This window comes from Camelus ferus, chromosome 29 (assembly GCF_009834535.1).
Source record: "Camelus ferus isolate YT-003-E chromosome 29, BCGSAC_Cfer_1.0, whole genome shotgun sequence".
In the NCBI taxonomy this organism is placed as follows: Eukaryota; Metazoa; Chordata; class Mammalia; order Artiodactyla; family Camelidae; genus Camelus; species Camelus ferus.
In genome coordinates, this window is record NC_045724.1 from 24864570 (window position 1) to 24887905 (window position 23336).

At 41.5% G+C, this 23336-nt stretch overlaps 2 protein-coding genes, 1 long non-coding RNA gene and 1 other non-coding gene across 4 annotated transcripts in view; 3 read left to right on the top strand and 1 right to left on the bottom strand.

The window, feature by feature from the left end:
* Positions 1–20792, bottom strand: part of LOC116660534 — a 40540-nt gene extending 19748 nt beyond the window's left edge. Inside the window, exon 1 of the long non-coding RNA XR_004316123.1 lies at positions 20747–20792. This is a non-coding gene — a long non-coding RNA (uncharacterized LOC116660534). The remainder of the gene's footprint in view (positions 1–20746) is intronic.
* MOS (MOS proto-oncogene, serine/threonine kinase) lies at positions 6105–7381 on the top strand. The gene has a single exon (XM_006195999.2). It carries the CDS (start codon positions 6338–6340, stop codon positions 7379–7381), a length of 1044 nt encoding a protein of 347 aa, XP_006196061.2. The 5' UTR covers positions 6105–6337.
* A 923-nt stretch (positions 20793–21715) lies between the features above and the next one.
* On the top strand, positions 21716–23070 carry RPS20 (ribosomal protein S20). Its single transcript, XM_032470290.1, has 4 exons — positions 21716–21877; positions 22047–22146; positions 22437–22510; positions 22854–23070. The coding sequence occupies exons 1-4, from the start codon at positions 21875–21877 to the stop codon at positions 23034–23036; spliced, it is 360 nt and encodes a 119-aa protein (XP_032326181.1). The 5' UTR covers positions 21716–21874; the 3' UTR covers positions 23037–23070.
* Positions 22305–22369, top strand: LOC116660561. The gene has a single exon (XR_004316155.1). It is a non-coding gene; the product is annotated as a small nucleolar RNA U54 (small nucleolar RNA).
* Positions 23071–23336: the final 266 nt, after the last annotated feature.

The following is a 23336-nucleotide window of genomic DNA, read 5'->3' on the forward strand; positions in this document are numbered from 1 at the left end:
TCAAATTTAAAAAGTCTTCATCTGATAAGAGGCATTTAGTAGGTATAGTACACATTTTACAGAGATATAAATAGACAAAGCAGTCATAGATGTATTTTTAAAGTCTTGGTCTAATTGAAAAAGGCAATTTTTAATTATGAGAAAGAGTTGCATGTATACATACAAAGTCTACCATCTAACTATTCATGCATCCAGACACATACACATCAGACTGTAAGCAATTCTGTTCTCACCAATTCAAAAATGGTCTTACTTCCAAGAAGCACTTGGGGTGTTGTAATTGTCAAGAAAGTTCTGCATGGAAACTTCTAAGGGTTCTGTTCCTTCTATTATATATACAACTTTGTGTTTACTCCTTTGGTTTAATGTGTGTAAATATATATGTATTTGTCTAAAGCTAAAATGATAAGAATGGGGTTTAAGAAAATACATCTGATTTTCAAAGCAAAGTCTTAAGCTCAAAAATAAATATAACATCCAAAATCTTCTTAAAAATTGGAATTCTACACTGTAATAAAAATTAGGATAATAATAACTATTATGTACAAAGTGATATCAGAATTTCAAGCCCAGGTTGAGGCTCTTGGACAAAATCATTAAACTGTATAATACTGGTAATACTTGCATAGCCATGAAAACATGCCTCTGGGATCACTGGATGCAGAAAGCATTATTGGCCAATGGCCCCAGAGCAGCACTCAGAAAGCCATGGCCTCCCAGGGCTGCTCCCAGCCAGTGACTGTGTGTGCAGGGACACTAAGCCAGCCCATTCCTTGGAGACATGGATTCCTCTAATGACATCATTGACTTGGGGAATCGTCATCAGCCATATCGAACCTCCTTAGAACCACTCTACAAGCAAAGATTCTCCCACCTCAACTTGCCTTCTCCCACAGCCCCTCACCAGGGTCAGACCTGCATCACGATCAGACAGCTCTCTAGCTGCTCCCAGACCACTCCTCATCTTCCCTCAGAGATGCTTCTCTAGGAAACCTCTTGCAAGTCTAATCCTATCTTGCTATCTGGTCCTCAGAAGACCTGGACCAACACAGCATCATTTCTTTAAAATATAGAATTCTAGATACTATGTGCCTCCTTAACATCTTCCTGGGGGAAAATTAAAGATTTTGCCACTGGACTGAGATAAAACCAACTTACAGAATCATTTGGATTTAGACGTTCTAAACTTTGGTATAATGTGATAATATTAAATTGGTGGAAGAATGTTATATATTATAAAGTGAGGCTGTAAAAAGAGAATAATAAATTTTAAGAACTTTTAATAAATTAAATATTAATGAAATACATGAAACTATGTAGGCTTTAATATTATCAGAAATTGAATAGAAGACAATTGAATTGCCCAACCAGAACTCATGCAAATAAATATTATGCACAAAATACTGCATTTGGTCACTACATACAGACCAGCTGGTGGCTAAATGAAACTTTCATACAGAACTCGGGAAATTCATTTGCTTTATTTCCCCTTTACCCCCCAACTTATAAGGCTGCCTCTAAGAACTGTTTTCTACTGTCCTTCAGGGTTTGAACATCACACAGGAAAAAATCTCTTGGCCAAAAGCCACCCACCTTTTAAGAAAACTACCAACTAGTTATGCTGATAACCTCCCCAAATTGAAAACAAATTAAACTAATCATACATGATATGTGTGATCACAAAACCTCACAGAATGAGTTATTACAAATGACTCTATAAGACAATAATTTGACTGTACATCCTAGTGGCATTCAGTATCAGGATAAAAATAACTGCCAAAAAAAAATCTTAACCTTTAACAGTTTTGTTGGTTAACATGAGAAATTATATTAATTTTGCTTGGAATCAAGATTTTAAGTGAAAGAGAAGGGAAAGTGTAAAATCAGAAAGTCTTCATTAAGAACTATAATGTTAGAACTGAACTAGAAATATCTGTGTGAACCTGTGCTTTTAAAAGAGAAAAAAAGTGTATGTTTTGGGATTCTGTCAGCTAAAACGAGCTAGGAATGAGGGCTTAGGAGAAGGGACCTAATGTGCAAACTTCACTATTATCATTTCTAACACTGTCTTTCCAGGATACCCTAGACAAATGGCTGATTCTATGTCTGGTGCAGGGTAGGTTATGAGCAGGGGGCAGCTGTACCCAACAAGAACCCAGACAAGAATCAATTCAGATTAATGGGACTATGTCAATAGGACATATCTTATAGTAACCTATAACGAAAAAGAATATGAAAGTAATAAATGTATGTATATGTATGCCTGACACATTATGCTGCACACCAGAAATTGACACATTGTCAACTGACTATACTTCAATTTACAAAAAAAGTTTAAAAAAATCTAGTGTTTTAACTCCCAGGAATGTGTCAGTTTGAGCAATAAAAGACAAATTCCGGACTGGTTTCATTCCCATAAAACAAATCCCTAATAGTAAAAAATAGTTGCTCATGCTGCTATTAACTGAAGTTCCAGCCAAGATCAAATTTGATGGGATGTTTGTCATCTGAACAGGTAATAATAAAAAGAAAACCCTCAAAATGTAGGAAAAGTAATATATAGGTTAAAACATAGATATTATTCATTAATAAAATAGTTTTCCTCTGAATTTTGTGATGTCTGTTGTCAACTTTTTAAAATTTGTAATTTTTTGTGACTTCTCATCGAAAATATATTCGCTTCCATATGTAATTTTAAAATCCTTTGCTTAAAGAGGGTCCCTCAATTTGTATTAAGCTTTAGGCCCCACAAACATTGTCTCTGCCCCCGACCATATTACATATAAAAACTAAAGTAGCTCTATATATCCTGAACTGACAGAGAAACAAGTCCATGATGTATTGCTAGGTCTAAAATTCAAATTTCAGAATAACGTCAATAATGTAATCCCATTTAAGTAACAAAGTAAATAAATTAAAATGTTTTTCGAATTTGACTCTAAAATCCTCATATTTTAGTAAAGCACGTGTACTCATGTTTTACTTTTTCAGTTCTCAAAAAGGCAAAAGTGAATATTTTCGACCTTCATCCACGCCTGTAAGTCGTAACACAACACTTCAGACTCCAACACGCCAATTCCTCCACATTTTCACATCCTGAAATGAGCTTGTAACCTGAGATCCCCGGGAAACGGTCCCCCGGGGTGATGCTGGCGGGGAATGCAGGGGAGGGCTCGGTGCGCACGCGCAGACCGGGCGGTAGCCGCTCCCACGTGGTCGTCATCGGCCGGGTTTAGGGCGTTGTTAGTACGACACCGAGTTTAATGGCCTCTTAAACGTGTCTTCCAGAAGGTTACGTGCTGCTGCAGCATGGAAATGAAAGGGAAATGAAGCCCTGTGGACGCAGGAGCGCCAGGAAGCAGCGGCTTGGCGCACAGCTGAGCCGGGAGTGGCGGCCCCGGTCCCCGCGGGATGGTGCAGACTTCGGGCCCGGCCGGCCTCGGGGCGAGGGCGGCGGGCGGCGGGCGGCGGGCGGCGTCCCTGGTCCTCGGCCTGAGCGGAAGCCGCCCGACCCAGCGACTTGGGAGGCGGCCCGGGACCCGCGCGCCCGGCCCGGCCCGGAGGCACCCTTCCCGCTGCCAGTGTCCTCAGCCTCCGGGCTTGAGACTGAATTCAGTGCGCTATTCATTCTGGTACCTGTTGTCACATCTTGTGATAAGTATGCCGTCGTTGCCTGATACCAAAGGATCTCTTCCCAGCCACGCTGCCAATCAAAGAGCAGACAGTGTCCGGCCTTTATTTACTCTTGAGAACCTGAGAGCCTTACACCTGCCAGTAGGTGCACAGTCTCTCGACTTTACTGTGTTTCACCTGCAGTTCTAGGGGAGATAATGCCTCCCCTGTAATCAACGCGTTTTATTCTTTGCCTCATTTATTTGGGGATGGCAGAGTTGTTGCCACTGGATCCGATCAGTGTGAATCCTCTGCATTTTTATATCCTCTGCAGCATGCCCTTATGCCTTTAACCTCAAATAAAATTCACGTGCAGGAAAAAGTACTCAAACTTTAAACTGGTTTAACATGATAAAATAATGTTACTTCAGCGCTGGTAGGGTACATTTTAAACCAATACTGTCTAACAAATCTTATTGGTGTAAACCCATATACATTTTTATGAGTTTCATAAATAATAATTCACCTTTAGGTATTACTTATCAGGCCTGAATCTAAGTATTTAGAACTCTTAATCTTGACAACAATTCTGAGGGAGGCATATTTTCCTCATTTTGCAGATGAAACTGAGGGACAGTAAGAAACCCAGGCCATTTGGCCCCAGAGACTTTTAAAATGGGTATGTAATAAAATGCTCTTGGGCACATTGGCAGACGATGGATCTAATGAACTTGGGGTTTGTGAGTAGCCAGAGTACCACATTTTCATTAATACCTAATATTTTATGTAAATAATAAAGTCAAACTTTGAAAAATGAATTGTTTATGCTATTATCTTAAAAATAAAGATTCTATTATAATAAGTCACACCATTTTGCATTATGTGTGATACTGAGAAGGTTAAGGCATTCTATTGCTCTTACTTGGCTAATATTCACAGCATTCCTAATACTATATAACACTTTCAGAGCCCTCAATGACAATCCCAGCTATGTGCTATCTATTGAAAAGATTTTGCAATAATAGACTTATCACAGAATATAATTTTATTACTTTCTTATTTTACTCTATTCACTGTCTTCCTTTTATATTTCAGGTTTGGTACAACTGCACTTCTAATAATATATAGGTTACTAGGTATTATAGTGAACTAATGTATACCCTCTATATATTTTATATACATGTATATATATAGTTTACTATCTACTATAGTAAACTAATAGTTTACATTTTTTAGATTTTTGTTGTTATTTTTCTGGACAGGGCCCCCCAAATTTTGTTCCAAAATTTTTAAAAGTTTACTTTAATGATTATTATCTTAATTTCTTAAATGAAAAGATTGCAGCTCAAACAGGTTAAGTATTATACACCACACCACATACTAAGGCAGACGGGTGATGGAGAATATAAATCTTATCCTAGGGCTCGAAAGACATCCAATGACTAATGTAAATGGATTGTGTTTATTAGAACTTCACAAGCATTGACCTATCATCAGAAAAGCGTGGTTACACATTACCTACATGCTCTGAGTGCAGTAAGTCAGGATAGAACTTCACTATTTGATTTTTCAAAATGTAGATCCTAACATTTTCCTGCATTTTTTAATGAACAGGGTAATACTGTTAGTCTTATTTCCAAAGGTAGGGAATAAAAGTTAGTTTTTTTGATTATAAAAATTAGAATGGAAGAGCTTACGGTCAGACAGCAAGACCCTGGATTTAATTTTGACATCTGGTTTTTCACATTATATGGAGGCACTAGTGATTCTGGGCCATTTTTATTTCTTCAGATTTTTTCCTTCCCTAGGATTCTCTCATATTTGTTATTATTTGAAGGTCTGGTTGTGGCTCTGAATCATTTTTGTTCTTTTTCCTCCCCTAACTCTGCTTCAAAACTTCTGTAACTCATTTGCTGCAAAGTCTAGAATCTCTTCTGCAAGTAAGCTGACTGTGTGGACCAGAAAGATTGTTAGGACTTCGATATGTTGCTAAGAAGTCTTGCTGATTTGCTCTACAAGCTGAATGCAGTGTCAGAGAACTTTCCTTTCCCCTGATGAACTTCGGAGATTTGTGTTTTGACTTGTATCAGTGATTCTGTTTGGATCGATTATTGTAAGGTTACCATTTTTGTATCCATATATGAACGTTGCACCTAATTTTCCCTGTAATCGGTTAAACAAATGTCAGCTGTTCATATTTCAACTCTTTCTGCCAATAACTGCTGGAAGTGATTTAATGCAGCTGGAGAATAAACTGACAATCATTTTAGCCTGCAGAGTGTGAAATAATTTCATCGCACTGTTGCGATCTCTTTAGTCTGTGGACTGATAACGCTCAAAGGATGAGACTTGCGGGAAAATGCCTGTTTTATTATAATTAAAGGAATAGTGTAAACGAGGGGTGAGCCCTGGGGCAGCTCAGGGCTGTTTATCTGCTGAACTCTTCTCCCAGGCTTGTTTTTTGTAAGAATTCACTTAATGTTGAAAGGCGATGCTTTCATCTGCATGGGATTGTTGTGCTTCGTGCAGATTGCTTCCCCATCTGATAAAAACCCTCGCAGAGTAACCAGGCAGATGTGGCTCGTTTGGGGAAGATGAAGGCAGAGGAGAAAAGCGCGGGGGTGGGAGCAGAGCGGAGGTCAACCCGTTATGCCTGCAGGCTCGCGGGGTCTCCTCTTCCCTTCCCGCTCACCTGGGCCGCAGCGGGGCCCACTCGGCAGGGGCGATGCCCTCGCCTCTCCCGCGGCGCCCTTACCTGCAGGCCGACTTCTCCCCGTCGTCGCTGGACTCCCGGCCCTGCAGCAGCCCGTGCGAGCTCCCGGGGACGGCAGGGAAGCTCTTCCCGGGGGGCACCCCGCCCCGGGCCCCGCGCCTTCCGCGCCGTCTGGCCTGGTGCTCCATCGACTGGGAACAGGTGTGCCTGCAGCAGAGGCTGGGAGCCGGAGGCTTTGGCTCCGTGTACAAGGCCACCTACCACGGCGTGCCCGTGGCCATAAAGCAGGTGAGCAAGTGCACCAAGAACCGGCTGGCCTCCCAGCGCAGCTTCTGGGCTGAGCTCAACATCGCGCGGCTCCGCCACGCCAACATCGTGCGCGTGGTGGCGGCCAGCACGCGCGCGCCCGCGGGCTTCGACAGTCTGGGCACCATCATCATGGAGTTCGGGGGCGACGTCACTTTGCACCAGGTCATATACGGCGCCGGCGGCTGCGCCGAGGAGGACGAGCCTCACCGCGGTGCCGGAGAGCAGCTGACTTTGGCCAAGTGTCTGAAGTACTCCCTAGACGTTGTCAATGGCCTGCTTTTCCTCCACTCCCAAAGCATCGTGCACCTGGACCTGAAGCCGGCGAACATTCTGATCAGTGAGCAAGACGTCTGCAAAATTGGGGACTTCGGCTGCTCAGAGAGGCTGGAAGACCTGCGGTGCCTCCCGACTCCCCAGCACCTGGGCGGCACGTACACCCACCGGGCCCCAGAGCTCCTGAAAGGAGAGCCCATAACGCCCAAAGCGGACATCTATGCCTTCGCCATCACTCTCTGGCAGATGGCCACCGGGGAGGTGCCTTACTCGGGGGAGCGGCAGCACGTGCTCTATGCGGTGGTGGCCTACAACCTTCGTCCGTCCCTCTCAGCCGCGGTCTTCACCGACTCCACGCCTGGGAAGAAGCTGGAGGGCATGCTCCGGTGCTCCTGGGGGGCCAGCGCCGTGCGGCGGCCAAGTGCCAAACTTCTCCTGGGGGACCTTCGCTCCTTAAGGGCTGAACTGGGCTGACTCAAAACCTGTATCCAGATTAAGTCTTTGTCTTTGTTTCTGCTCATTTTTTAATGAAGTGAAGATGTAGGGGAAAACATATACGGAGGATGGATTTTTAGAAAATAAAGTTACTAAATACTCCTATCTCAAAGGCTTTCCCTAAGACAAATAGCAGAGCGAACTTCTCTAGCAGGCATGGTAGTATTTAGGAACTAACCTGGACCCTTCACAGGGGCCTATGTTTTACTTTCATAGTTACTGTGCTTACTTTAACAGCACTGCACTTACTCAGATTTGTTACTGATAAAACCCGTTTGTCCAAAACAGAACTGAATTGTAAAATGCCAAAATTTTCTATAAATTCAAATAATACGCTCCATACCCACCACCTAAATTCAAAACTATTAACAGTTTACTTGCTAGCCTTACACCTAAAAGAATAGAAGGTACATACCTCAACATAATAAAAGCCATATATGCCAAACACACAGCCAACAGTGTACCTTGGTGAAAAACTGAAAGCTAAGATTAAGAACTTGCCCAGGGTCACACAGCTAAGTGATTGGGTGAGAAGCCATGTCCTTAACCGTTCCACTCCCCTGCCTAGGATGGTGGTGATGTCAGGGAACAACCTACTCTTAGCTTCATTGTTTCAAACGTTTAAATGATGTATTTTATCTAACTCATAGAAATCAACCAAGAAAATTACAGTTGGAGTCATTACTTGGTACAAATATTAAACAGTGTAGTTGGAAACGATTTTTAAGGGAAAACAGAAAAGGTATCTGAAAAATATAATGTGGTGCCCAATGCTGGTAAAAGGAGAAAGTTATAGAGTGTATTTATTTATTTCTTTCACATAAACCTGATTGTAAAATAATTCTCATGTGCATATTCACAAATTCAGCACGTCTGTGTTTCATCACCCAGTACATCCTCAGCACCATGCCAGGCACCGTGGAGGAAGCAAAAGCATAGACCCAAGATTTGATATCACATTCTAGTTGAAGAGGTCATGCAAAACTAAATTTGATTTAAGATGTTGTGGAAACCAATTTCGTTGCTGGCATGTTAAATAAATTTGCAAAATTTAAAATTGCCTGACTGTCTTGGAAAATGTTGGAACTTCCAGTGAAGGATGAAAGGCAAAAATACGCATTTACCTCTCTTCTCCTTCCTAATATCCTCATATGTGACAGTAGGTAAAAATTTTTTTAAAGCATTTATTCACAAGGACAATGTGAATGAGGGAGAAAATTATAGGAACAAAAATTTGGAAGCTGGCAAGTTCAGCATGCCCTAGAAAGCTTAATCCTGAGCCAGCATTAGGAGAAACTGAGATGCCACCTGAGTTGTAACCACAGAATGCCAAAAAGTCTTGGCACTGGCTGTTTAAGTTCACATAGTCTGGCAACCAAGTTAATACCCTCTAGGCAGGGAAATATGAATAGTTGAAGAAAACAGACCTCAAGATACTGACGATGGAGGTGCCCCAGGAAAACAGCCTGAATAGCCCACAGTGAGACTTTCATTCTTAAGGTTCATCCACATATGCAGAGTTACCAATCAGCTTTTTAGTGCCCCACTGTTAAATAGGAGCAGACAGCTCAGTTTCTTTCTTTTTTTTTTTTTTTTTGAAGTGTTTAATATGAAAGAGGAAGATAAAAAAAACTTAACTATCCTCAGAGACATAGAGAAGGAGCTATTGGCTACTTGTAAAACCAAGATTCTATTTTTTTTAAACCTAGAAAACAGTACAGAGTGCTTGGAAGTTAAAACTATAATAATATAAATTAAAAATACATTAGAAAATTTGATACATAAATAATTTCTCAGAAAGTAGAAGAAAAGTAAAGTACATTGAAGATAGCAAGCCAATGCAATTGGAAGATCAATCTGGGAAATCTAATATCCAAATAACAGAAGTTCCAGGAAGAGAAAACAGGAGAAAAGTACCAACAATTTAGGAAACAAAACTTTCCATATTGAAAAGATGTAGTTTTGATTTCCCAGACAATAAATGAAAACAAACTACAAGAAGACATATCAGTATAAAATTTTAGAACAGTAGGGGCAATGGAAAGTCCTAAAAGCTTCCAGAATTTTTTTTAAAAAGCCAGATCACATACCAAAGATAAGGATCCTAAAAGTTAATGGAGGCTACTACTTAACCAAATTCTGAGGGAAAATCATTTCCAACTTAGAATTCTATACCCAGCCAAACTATCCATTGAATGGACAAGCTGATTGAAGACCTCACCAGACATACAAAATCTCACAAATTTACTCCTATGCACCCTTTCTCAGGAAACTACTTCAGGGTTTATTCTGTCAAAGCAAGAGTATTAACCATAAAAGAAGAAAACGTTTAGGATCCAGGAAATAATACAATACAGAGAAAGGGACTCTCCAGGGCTGATGGTGCATGAAGATCACAAGCTGTCAACTGTGCACTAGTGCAGATTAGAGCAGATCTGAAGACTCAAGAGAAGATACAACAAATGGATACCTGCCTTTGAATGGACCGAAAAACTACTTCCACAATTTGAGAAGAGTTTGGATTTAACTTAATGATAAATACAGAGAAAACAAAGCAAATGAAACAAAAAGTTAATCTTTAGGAGCCATGAAAAGTTGGGCAGTTCAAGAAAAGAAATAATGGTTACAACAGAACAAATGGTTCAGTTCAAAATAGCCTTGTACAGCTATAATAATGCAATGTTGTATGTTGATCTAACCAAAGCTACAACATGAAAATGATGGAAAAATGAATGGAGAGGAATTGTGACTATAGGTACTAGGGATAGGAGTGAGAAAAAACTAAATCCTCATTTTCCAAGGAGAGAAGTCACTAAATAATACTTAAAACTAAAAAAAAGAAACAAAAAAATCCCCAAAACAAACCTAGAAATATCCACATAAGCACACTATTTAGAGGTGCAGACTTAGACACAAAAACTGACAACAAAAAAACATTAAAAGCGGTTGCAGGACTCTGGTTGGTGTGGCATCCTAGAGGTATTTGGGAAGGGCAATAATTCTAGTGCCACTACTTGACTCTCTGACATTCACGTATAACTAATAAAAATCAAAGCCATATTTAAAAAAAATAAAAAGAAGAAATTGAGTGTGGGGGTGTGTCTCAGGAGAAGGTGGGTGATGGGAACATACTTTAATGTGTTTTTTTCTATGAAAAAAATTTTAAGAAACAAACAATACCAAAGTAATTGAACTAAATATTCCTTTTGATTGCTCTGATACATGTGAATCAACTCCCTACGTGAAATCCATACTTCCCTTATAATGGAGCCATAAAACAGTACGGGCTCCCTCAAAAGCCTAAGAGGAAAAACAAGCCACCCATTCAGCTACGGGAAGTGGAAGCAGCCCAGGAGGACTGAACTAAAGCAAGACCGCTTCCTGAACACTGCTGAATAGGGCATCGAATTACAAAGAGGGAAAACCTAAAGGTCTATGGAATAATAGAGTGCAGCCAGAAGAAATTTAAAGGGAAAGGAGAAAAAAAGCTTGACAGAATGATGGCAACCGATGCCAGAAGCAAGTCCCCTTACAGAGGAGTCAAGTTACAGAATTTCCCTGACTTCAGAACGGGAAGGCGATTTTCCCCCTCTCAGGAACGGCGAATCATATTAGAACATGTTGCACAGTCAGTCTGACCAAAGGTTTGTCAAACACTGAGTAATCTTTAAGCCCTTAAGAAATTTCAGTTCTGCCTCAATCTGAAGAATAAACCGGCTTTGTAAAGACAGGAAAATAACTTGTTTTCCCCCTTATTTCTCAAATGAGTACCCTGACAAGGGTCACGCCAGTCTACTATGAGTAGACTGTAGTAACTGTCTTGAATTGTCTACTGGAGTGTATCTTTCCACAATTATTTCAGAATTTCCTGCAATTGTAACTTGAGCTAGAATAACCTATCACCAGGACCATTTTGTTCCTGTGACAGGGTCGATTAAATTCAGGCTTGAGTATGTAATCAGTGGCTGGTTTAGGATCCTCCCTTTGGGCTTTCTCGCTGTCCATATTTTGGCCATGTGGGTACTCATTAGCCCCTGCCCTAGGGTCCTAGGAGAGAAAATGATGGCGAGACATTCAACAGTTTATTTTTCTATTTTCTAACAGGTCCGCTGTCCAGTATTGGCTGTAATTAGATTTGAGGACATTTAGATTTCATGTATCTACACTGTCCCCACTCCTCTTATTTTACAGATTCCTCCTTAGGCAATGAATATCCGATTTTAAAGAGTCCCCCCCCCCATCCTAATTCTTTAATGAGGGTCCCAGGGTCAGACCTGTAATTGCAACTCACAACATCAGGCATCAGTGAGAGTAGGAGGAGCCCCAGCCTGGTATTTTATTCGTACAAAGGCTCACAGAACTCACGCAAGAGATCACTAGGAAGTCGGGGCAAAAGGTTGGCCCCCAATCGCAATCCCTCCGCTGCTCCCTGTCCAAAACACAAAAAGGCAACCAGGAAATGATGGCTCCTCCTTAACCGAATGGAAAATAATTTTACCCTAAAGAGGTAAGTTAGCCTAGGCTGTCCTGGAGACTGAAGGAGACTTCTGAGGCGCCTGCCAGGAAACACCAGTGGAGAGGGTGGAGGGTTGCAGAAGAGCTGAAACGGGAACACTTGGAGCGAAAGCGGCGCCAGGGGGCGCTGCTGGCTAAGGCTGGGGCAGTCTCCCCGCGGGCAGCTGTGGCAGGTGTCCGCCGGGGACAGGACCAGGAGGACAGGCAGCAGAGGCCAGGAGGGGGAGCCCTCTCTTGAGGAAACAAGAGGCTGCGCGTGGTGATTCTTCTGTCTGGGCGAGGCAAGGAAACCCCAGACCGACTGTCATGCTTCCTGTTTTCAAGGAGCTCTTAGCCTGCAACCAACAGTTTTACTAAAACTATGTATATATTTTTAAATAAATACTTTACATACCACATACAAAAATCATTTCCAGATGGATAAGAGAGCATCTGTAAAACTGGAAGAAAATAGAATTGAATGGTTAATACACACTTGAAGGAGGAGGGGATTTCTAAGCTTTTACAAACAGCAGTGAAAAAAAACGTATAAAGATTGCCGGATCTAATGATACAAAAATTATGGCCTCTGGATATTAAAATATGAATAAATAAAATATGGACGATGGGCTGAGAAAAATATTTGGCTAAAATGCGACTGAAATACGATTAATATTTTTTCCTATAAAGAATACATACAAGTAAAAATGAAAAATTATCATGCCATAAATGGAAAAAAGTCTTGAAAAGTCAATTCACAATGAAGAAAATGCATTTAGGAGACAAATATGAAAAAGAAGAAAGTGTTATCTCACAAGTACTTGAAGAATTGCACATTTAAAATAGAGTGTCTTAAAAATAAATACATGCACAAAATCTTTAATGCTAATGAAGTTGTGGTGAAACAGAAACTTCCATATTTTGCTGGTGACAGATTAGAATACAACTTTTCGGAAAGCAATTACAGTTTGGCAACGTGTATCAAGAACCTCAAAAACATTTATATTCACGGACTCAATAATTACGTTTGTAGAAATCCATCTTACAAAATACCACAAAATAAGCATTTTAATTAACAGAATGTTCGCTAAGGGCCATTTATTCTGGAGAAAAATTCAAAACAAAGTAAATGTCCCAAATAATTAAATAATTTACAATACAACAGTTGTTTCAAAATGTTATGATGGTGGTAATAACACAGAAATACATATACTACATTTTTAAGCATATGGGGCAGAGTACAAAACTTTATATCAGTTTGATTATTACCTTTTTAAAGTCAACAAATTTTTCTTAAAATATAGAGAGGGAAAGATGGAAAATAAAGTTTTATTTGGGGCTGGTTGTCTGGGGGACTGTGGATGTCTCTTTTCTTCAGTTTTTAAAACTTTTCTTGTTTTCCAATTTCTTAATAATATAAACATTTACTTAAAAATGAATAGCCACACAAATCACTTGTATTTCTATACATTAACAGTGAATAATCTGAAAAGTAAATTAAGAAAATAGTTCCATTTATAAAACCTCAAAGAGAATAAAATACTTAGAATAAATCTAATCAAGAGTGTGGAAGACCTGTATGCTGAAAATTACAAAACATTGCTGAAAGAAATTAAAGAAGACACAAGTAAATGGAAAGACGTCTCATGTTCATGGATTGGAAGACTTTAATATTGTTAAGGATGTCCAAAACACCCAAAGCACTCTACAAATTCAACACTGTCCCTATTAAAATCCAAATGGCAATTTTATTGAAATATAAAAACTCATCCTAAAATTCACATAGAATTTCACGGTCTCCTGAATAGCCAAAACAATTTTGTAAAAGAACAAAGTTGAAAGCTTCAAACTCCCTGTTTCAAAACATATTATAAAGCCACAGTAAGGAAAACAGTGTGGTACTACTATAAATACGTAGAAATAGATAATTGGAATAGAAAAAAAAAACAGAAATAAATCCTCACTTACATAATCAAATGATTTTTGACAAGGGTGCCAAAACCACTCAATGGGGAAAGGACAGTCTCTTCAACAAATGGTTCTGGGAAAACTGAGTATCCTCACGCAAAAGAATGAAGTTGGACCCTTATCTTATACTAAAAACAAAAATTAACTCAAAATGGATTAAAGATCTAAGCAAAAGACCTACAACTATAAAATTCCTACAAGAAAACATAGGAGAAAACCTTCATGATATTGGACTTGGCAATAATTTCTTGGATATGACACCAAAGGCACAGACAACAGAAGCAGAAATGAACAAAGGGGAGGGGCTACATCAAACTTAAAAACATCTGCCGTTAAAGGAAACAAAGCGAAAAGGCAACCTAGGGAGTGGGAGAAAATACCTGCAAATCACATACCTGATAATGGGTTAATATCTAGAATATATAACATACTCTTACAACTCAACAACTACAATCAAAGGACTTGAATTTTAAAAATGGGCAAAGAACTGAATAGACATTTTCCCCAGAGAAGCTACACAAAGCATATGAAAAGATGCTCAACATCACTCATCATCACAGAAATGCAAATCAAAACCAAAATGAGATATCACTTCACACCCATTAGGATGACTATTATCAAAAAACCCACACAATATCATGTGTTGAGAATGTGGAGAAACTGAAACCCTTGTGTGCTATTGGTGGGACTGTAAAATTGCATGCAGTATGGAGATTCCTCAAAAATTTAAAAAAGGAACCACCATGTGACCCAGCAATCCTACTTCTAGTATATATTCAAAAGAATTGAAAGGAGGATCTTGAAGACATATTTGTCACAATAGCCAAGAAGTGGAAACAGCCCAAATGTCTGAAGACAGATGAATGAATGATATGTACAATGGAATATTATTCAGCCTTAAAAAGGAAGGACATGCTGCAATACGCTACTACATGAATAAAGCTTGAGGACATTATGTCAAGTGAAATACGCCAGTCACAAAAAGTCATAAAAATAAAAATGTTGTATGAAGTATCTAACACTGTCAAATTCACAGAAACAGTAAGAATGGAGATTAATGGGGACTGGGGAAGGAGCAAAAGAGGAGTTATTGTTTAGTTGGTGTAAAGTTTCATATTTAAAGATGGAAACGTTGTTTTACAACAATGTGAATATATGCAACACTACCGAGTCGTACAATTAACAATGGTTATTGTGGTAAATTTTGTTATTTTTTATTGCAATAAAAAATTAAGAAGTAAAAAAAAGTGAAATAAATGGCATATTGAGTATGTGCCCACAGGCTCCCAATTAAAGTAAACGTTTTTCAAAGAGCGGTCTCCACTTGAAACAATCCTATGTTGAGACATCTCACGTCCAGGTTCTCCACCACTTCCATTTTTATGAAATCAATGATCAGTTCACTTCCTTAATTGTTGTTTTTTTAAGAACAACTTCATTAAGATATAATTCACCTATGATACAATTGACCTATTTAAAATGTACAAGTAAATGGTTTTAGTACATTCACAGAGTTGTGCAGCTATCACCACAAATAATGTTAGAATATTTTCATCATCCCTTCAAAATCTCTGTCCCCTTCGGCAGTCGCTGCATTTTCCCTCCCCTCCCCAGCCCTCAGGTAACCACTCACCTGTTTTCTGCCTCTATGACTTGCTTCGTCTTCATGTTTCACATTGAACAGAATCATACACTATGCGGTCTGTTGTGGCTGGCTTCTTTCACTTAGCCTCACGTTTTCAAGATTCATTTCTTTGTTAACGTGTGTCAGTTTCAGTACTTAATTCCATTTTATCTATTTTATTACTAAGTAACATTGCGTTGTAGACACACCACATTGCATTTACATGTTCACAGTTAACGGACATTCGGGTTATGTTGGCTGTTACGAATAACCCTGCTATAAACATTCAGATACAAGTTCTGTGTGGATATATATTTTCATTTCTCTAGGGTATACACCTAGAAATGGAATTGCCAGGTCATATGGTAACTATTTTTAACCTTTTAAGGAACTGACGCACTTTTCTCCAAAGCAGCTGAACCATTTTACATTCCACCAACAGAGCATGAGGGTTCCCAGTTTCTCCACGTCATCACCAATCCTCAGTATTAACTGTCGTTTTCATTGTAGCCATCCTAGTGGGTGTGTAGTGGTATCTCATGGTTTTGATTTTCATTTCCTTGATGACTAAGTATGTTGAAAATCTTTTTATATGCTCACTGGCTATTTAAATACCATCCTTTAAGAAATTTCTATTCAGATTTTTGCTCATATTTTAATTGGGTTGTCTTTTATTATAGAATTGTAAGAGTTCTTTATGTATTCTGTATACATGCCCCTTATGAGGTATATGATTTGAGAATATTTTCTCCCATTCTGTGGGTTGTCTTTCTGGTAGTGGCCTTTGCTGCACAACAGTGTTTAATTTTGATGAAGTCCAAATTCAAAGTCACAAAGATTTATGTTTTCTTCTAAGAGTTTTAAAGTTTTAGCTCTTACATTAGGTCTTAGATCCATTTTTAATTCATTTTTGTATGTGCAGTGAGGTAGGGGTGCAACCTTATTGTGTGGATGGAGCCAGGAAATGTGCATTTGTGAAATTTTAAAGTAAAATAATTTAGTAAACATATGCAGTTTACTGTATGTTGCTGTATCTCAAGAAAACTGTTAAAAATGAAAACAAAAATAGTGTACATAAATAGGCTCTATTCAATCCCTATTTTAAGTCTCATCATCTGTAGGATAAAGATAACCATGTTTTTAATATAAAGGTACAGAGCACACAGCCCACAGCTATCCACTACTCAGAATTCAACAAGCAACTGCTGACCAATTATTTTCCACGCAAGACGTCTACAGGAGAGGTCAAGAAATTCTAAGGGTTTTTTTGTTGTTTTGTTTTGTTTTGTTTTGTTTTACATAAAGCAACAAGGTACATCTGGAAGAAATAATTTAAATACACCTAGTGTCTTATACCAGAATAAGTCTCAGAAGGGCCAACAAAATAAACTGAAACCATGGAACCTCAGAAGCACCATAACAAAACCACAGAGATTTTTTTAAACAGAAGTTGTAAGAGACAAGTATGACCCAAAACCCAAAGCAATAAAAGAAAAGATAACTAAATTGACAACAAAAATGACATATTTCCACAGTAAGAACCATGATGAGCAAAATTAAAAGACGACTGACAAACTGAAACAAAATCCCTGCAGCTCAGATCACAGCCTGAGCGCACCTGCATCACAGAGCGTTCCCACCAGGTCACCGAGTGAAAGGCCGGCGGTAACCCAACAGAAAAACGGGTACGGGGTCCGGACAGAAAATTCACAGAAAAGGAAATACAAGTGGCTCGAAAACAGGTGAAGTTAAAAAAGAAACAGATGAATTATTATTATCACTCATAGTAATAGAAACACACTTTTAGATGAATGCTAAAATGGGCGGGCGAGCAGTGAAGCTGATCAGTGTTCCTAATTCTTGCTCCTTGTCCACTCAACATTCTGTGTGATCACGCGGGCCTCCCAGCTCTTTTGAGGAAAGGCCCGGGTGCGACTGAGCCGCACAGTGAACAGCCTCTTTTTTCATAGAACATCATTTTTACTGGGGAAAAAAAAAAAACTCGAAAGACAAACTGTGATTATTCAGACACGAGTAACTGGCAGACACTTCCTCGGGAATGAATGAAGTGAGCTTATCCCTTCAAGGAAAAGGATTTGTACCCATCACCAGTGACAAAATCCGGTCAACCAGCAAAAATGAGAACTTGGGAAAACTTCCATCTGCCACTGTGAACCTTCACAGCGTCCCAATAGGTAACGCCTTCTCTGACAAGATGATGTTAAGAAATGTGATTTTTATATGTTATTTAACGAAATACGTCAATGTTTTAGAAGGTCCGCGTAAGTCAGTGAAGCGATATTTTCCAAATGACCAATGCATGACGTTACAAAATTAGGCATGAATAAAGGTATGAGCACCATTCAAGGTGTGGGACTCAATGTTTTTTAACGTAAGAAGATATAAAGACGCCCATGATATGCTTTCAGATTCCCACCGTAACTAATCTGTGAGGAACTGCTACTTACCCAGCTTGGGTGTATCAAACAATATCCCCAAACGCCTGAAAAGGATACTGAAATCCTCTTTTACCAACTACGTATCTGTGCTCACACAGATTTTCCACCCATACTTCAAACAGAACAACATATTGTGACAAACTGAACGCAGAAGCAGATATGAAAACTGAGCTTTCTTCCTCAATTAAGCCAGACATTAAAGAGATTTGCAAAAATATAAAAACAATGCCACTTTTCTCACTCATTTTTTTTTGTTGTGGAAAATAGAGTTATGTTGGCCTTGGGTATGGATGGGACGTCAAACTAAAAATCAAAAGAGCTAAAACATGGGGACGGTCCCTTAAAATGGACACATATTCATAACTCAGTGAAACTTCTGACCTCAACTAAAGTGAAATATATGAAGTCCTTCTATGTCATGTTATTTCACAGAGTAGGATTTTAACCTCTCAGTACACTAACGCTAATGATGACACAGATGAGAGCTAGCGGATGCTGAGAAACACGATCGCACGGGGCCGAGCGTGCAGACTCTGCCGTTAGACTGCGTGGGTACAATTCCTGGCTCTTCCCGTGACCCTGGGCAGGTCACCTAACCTCAGCTTCCTCGTATGTAAAGTAGAGAAAATATGAATCCAGGGTAGGTGTGAGGGTCAAACGAACTGCTATTAAGACACCATTTCCAGCAGTGCGGGCTGCTCTCCTAGGCTCTGCACCCCCTTCCATGTGAGCCCAGTAAAGCACAGGAATTGGCACCACATTTCACCCCCGACCCCTACCACATGGGTAAGCACTCTCGAGAGAAAGTTTTTATTCTCTCTCTTTCTGGTTTTTGGTCTTAAATATCAGACGGAAAAGTCTGAACATAAATTGTATTTGCATCAAAAATTCTACACACAAAATCATGTCTAAACAGACTCACCCATGCTCCTTTGACAACCTGCCTGCATTGTTTTCTTCACGAGTGTGCCCCTGGGCACCCTGAATGAAGCGGTTTTAAACTGCCGTTAATTTCCCTTCGGAACTAGTTTGACGACGCTGTCATTGCAGCGAAAGACCAGCAGATGGCTGTCCGCAGAAAGACACCGATACCTGCAGTGAAAGTCTTTACAAGACAATTTTTAAAGAACTACAAAAATTCATTAAGAAAGGCTATGGATACGGATACTGAAAACACTGAATTTGTACTGGTCTTAAAAGTATCTTTAAATTTTACAATGAAATGGATATTGAATTCCGTTTTTCACACTAAAATCTTCATCGCGCTGCTGGAAGAAGTATCTTATCCAGGCATAACTCTCCCAGAGGGCAATTTACTTAACACCAAAGTATTTAAAACATGCTTCTCCTTTGATGAAGTGTATCTAGGCGTCGATCTCAGGCAGTAAGGCTGAGCTGAAAGATTTATCTACAGCAGTGATTCTCAACTGGGGGTGACCTTGCCTCACAGGGGACATTTGACAATGTCTAGGGACATGTTTGACTGTCACCCCCGGAGGGGAGGGGTTGGTACAGGCATCGGGTGGGTGGAGGCCAGAGATACTGTGAGACACCCTACAAGGTGGGGGACTGCCTCCTTGACAAAGGAGCATCTGGCCCCAAATGTCAACTGTGCTGAGACTGAGAAACCCCGGTCTAGAAGCAAGTCCCTCAAGGTGCTGTTCATGAGAGTGAAGAAGGGAAAAACACCCTTTTTCCTAAGTCTAAAAAATAGAGGACTAGTTCAATAAATTATGAATGACCCTTCCATAAATACCATCTTTAGAAGGAATGTTGCAGAAGTATATTTATTGTGACAAAATATTCTGTGGATAAACAACAGAGTATGAACCCACGTTCTAAAAGGATGCATACATACCCGAGGGCGTAAACAGGTGATTTATCTCTGAATACGGCATTCTATATTTGACTCTTGCGCTGTTAAATTTTACTGAAATGAATATCTTACATCTAATTTTAGAGTATTACGTTTTAATTGATATTTGGGGACTACTGTCATTGATAACTTTCAGGAGAAAAATAAAACAAAATGTTTAAAAGTAAACCGTCTACACTTTAGTGATGGTTTTCATTGCGTTTGTTAAGTATCTCAACCAGCTGTTTCCTTAGCTCCAGTCACATCAACAATTTTTCCCATAAATGCTGGGCCATATTTTGCCTTTTTCTACACTGAAATTCTTTTTCTATGGTCAAAGGAGCCTAGGAATAGATGTACCAGATTTGTTACTGAAAAAAAAAATTAACAAAAGTACTTGTCAAGCACTCCACGACTGAATGCCTGGTTGTCTTTGAGCATCAGGAAAGTCTGAGTGCTGCTACAAGCTTTCTCTGAAGATGCACACTCAGTACTAGTGCAGTGGTGGTTGTCACCGTCCTCGGAGCTCAGGCAATTGTATTTTTGTCTGTTTGTAGCTGGTGACCACGCCCATACGTTAAAGCCCCAAGTTATGAAGTCTCATTTAGGTTACAACCAGTAAAACAAGAATGCAGGTTTTCAGATGTTCTGCTGCAAATTCTACTCATAAGGTATTTACAGCCAATGGACGACATTTTTTAATAACTGAACTGGAAAATATCCGAATTTTAATATTTAAGTTAATTATTAAATGGAAGCAAAACCTAGTAGACATCTTTTGTGAGCCAAAGAAAGCCAGGTATTAGTCATGCACAGTTATCACCAAAGAAGTAAGTCAATGCTATTATTTGATATAAGTTTCAAGTATAATATCCTTTCAAGGAACAGAAAAGAAAGGCTCCAGAAGGGCCCCTCGTTGGAGCGGTCAGAGCTCTGTCACTCACAGTTCTGTGGGTCTGGGCCAATACCTCGTCTGCACTCAGGGTCACCTGTAAAATGATACGAGGTTATTTATTGTTGCTTCTGCCCTGTATCAAAACCCAACTCACCTGTCTCGTTCTATGTAACCACTCCGTCATCTTTAAGTGTACGTGACCCCACCATCTGTCCTGGCTACCCGGGGCACTTGCCCACTCCTGGTTTTCTGCGCGTCCTTTGTCCCTTATCTGATTGTGCATAGACGCTTAGTATCAGGGAGGTCCTCACAGGCCTCATCCAATGTTACTTTATCCAGACTGGGAGGAGATGACACGTTTCAGAAGCGGGTGGACAGCCCAGGCCTCGGATGCACAGCACGGCCCAGGGTAACCGGGCGGCCTGGCTTTGCGCCCTCCCTTTCCGGAGGGAAAACCCATGTTCAGGTGCTTTCCAGAAACAGACTGCAGATGCTTCTGCTGGTCTGGGACGCCAGAAGATGAACTATCACGAAAGGATGTTTCAGGCTATGAAAAATAACTGTTAATGTAAAAATCGCACGCCCGGGTTATCAATTTTTCCTAATATATCTACGTGAGTTGAACTCAGAAAAGTTAGCCGCTTGCTCAGAGCACGGGCGATTCGGTTTGTACGGGAAGCCAGCTTTGCAGAGTAGAAGCACCAGAGTCGCTCCGACCTGGCGGAGGCCGGCGGTCGGCGAGCCAGGCAGGGGAGTTTCTGGGGTTTGGGGTCGGGGCACCTTCTCCCCATCATTCCCGCCAGGTGCCCCGAGGACCGCGGCGACGACGGGGCGGGCCGGTCCCCACCTCACGCGGCTCTGACTCCGCCGGGCCGACAGGGGGCGCGCGCAGCCGCGCCCGGCCCCACACCTCCGAGGGCGCCCCACTCCGGCTCGCGCAGCCGCCTCTAGAGCCCGCCGGGCGATTCCTCTTCCGGGGCAGCGCGGAGGCGCGTGCGGGACCCGGATGCAGACGCCGGCGCAGCTATATAAGCGCCGCGCAGGCCTCACGCCTTCCTCTTTGAAGAAGACGCGGTCGCTGCAGCCAGCGGAGCCCCGGCGCGCCCGCTCCTGCTCCTGACTCACCGCTGTTCGCTCTCGCCGAGGGACAAGTCGGTCAGGAAGCCGCGCCGCAGCCATGGTGAGGCGGGGGCGGCGGGGCGCGGGCGGCGGGCTCGGTCCCGGGCCGCTGTCGGGCCGGCGTGGGGAGCCCGGACTCGCCCACCCGGGAGGGGGGGCCTGGGCGGCTCGCCTCCAGGAGTGACGGACGCTCTGCAGGTCCGCTGATTTCCTCCCCTGTGTGGCAACAGGCGTTTAAAGACACTGGCAAGACTCCCGTGGAGCCGGAGGTGGCCATTCACCGCATTAGGATCACCCTGACCAGCCGCAACGTGAAGTCCCTGGAGAAGGGTCAGTACGGTCGCCGCGGGGTGACAGCCTGGGCGGGAAGAGCGCCGCCTTGCTGCTGTGCGAGGTTGACTGGGACACGGGCGGTGACAGGTTGCTCCGCCCAAGCCGACCGGGGCCAAGTGTCCACGCTCGGCTTTTACTGTGTCTCAGCCCGCGGGTGGCGATGAGGAGAGACTGTCGTGCTGAACTCGGTGATGGTCGTATACGCTATTCTGAGCCCGCCGCCGTCGGGGTTCTCTTAGCCGGCTGTGGTTTTGAGTGAACTGAAAGACGCTTTCGTTTCCCCGTAGTCTGTGCTGACCTGATCAGAGGCGCCAAGGAGAAGAACCTCAAAGTGAAGGGGCCGGTCCGGATGCCCACCAAGGTGAAAAGGGGGGCGGCAGGAAGGGGGCCTGATTGTGGGTTTACATCTGATGTTCTGCTTTTCGGGGTGAGGGGTTTGGCTGCCAAAAAAGCTGTATACTGATGTCAGCAGCACACACTCGTTACAATGCTGGTAGAATTCGGTTTTCTCGAGGTGACCGTTGCGGTTTCCTGGCGGTGTACCTCACAGAGTGACCGTGGACCTGCCGTTGTCGGTTGGTAGCCTCAGAACTCATGTCAAGGGGAACGCAGCTCTGGAAAGTCTTCAAACGGAGTAACTTTCCTTCAGATGTCCCAGGGATGTGCGTAAAACCATAATCTCTTGGTTTCCTCTTTCGTTGCAGACTCTGAGAATAACTACAAGGAAGACTCCTTGTGGTGAAGGTTCTAAGACTTGGGACCGTTTTCAGATGAGGATCCACAAGCGGCTCATTGACTTGCACAGCCCTTCTGAGATCGTTAAGCAGATCACTTCCATCAGCATTGAGCCCGGAGTCGAGGTTGAGGTTACCATTGCAGATGCTTAAATCAGCCTTTTTAATAAATTGATACTGTTGTTAATTTTTGTTGACTTTTTATTCTTGGTACTAGAGTTGGGTTAAGAAATACATTTGTTAGAGGCCACTAAACTGGTTCACAACTGACATCGTTTGAGAACTGAACTGTGTTACCTCACCAGTGATGAACATACACAGTCCTAGCTGCGTGTGGGATCTTTTCCAAAGAGCGTGTGTCTGGGTTTTACTGCAGAAAGTGGTTTAATTGATGTGGGTGCTACAGTCTTCTAACGGGTTTCTGGGGTGGTTCTAAGGTTGAAAGCGTAGTAT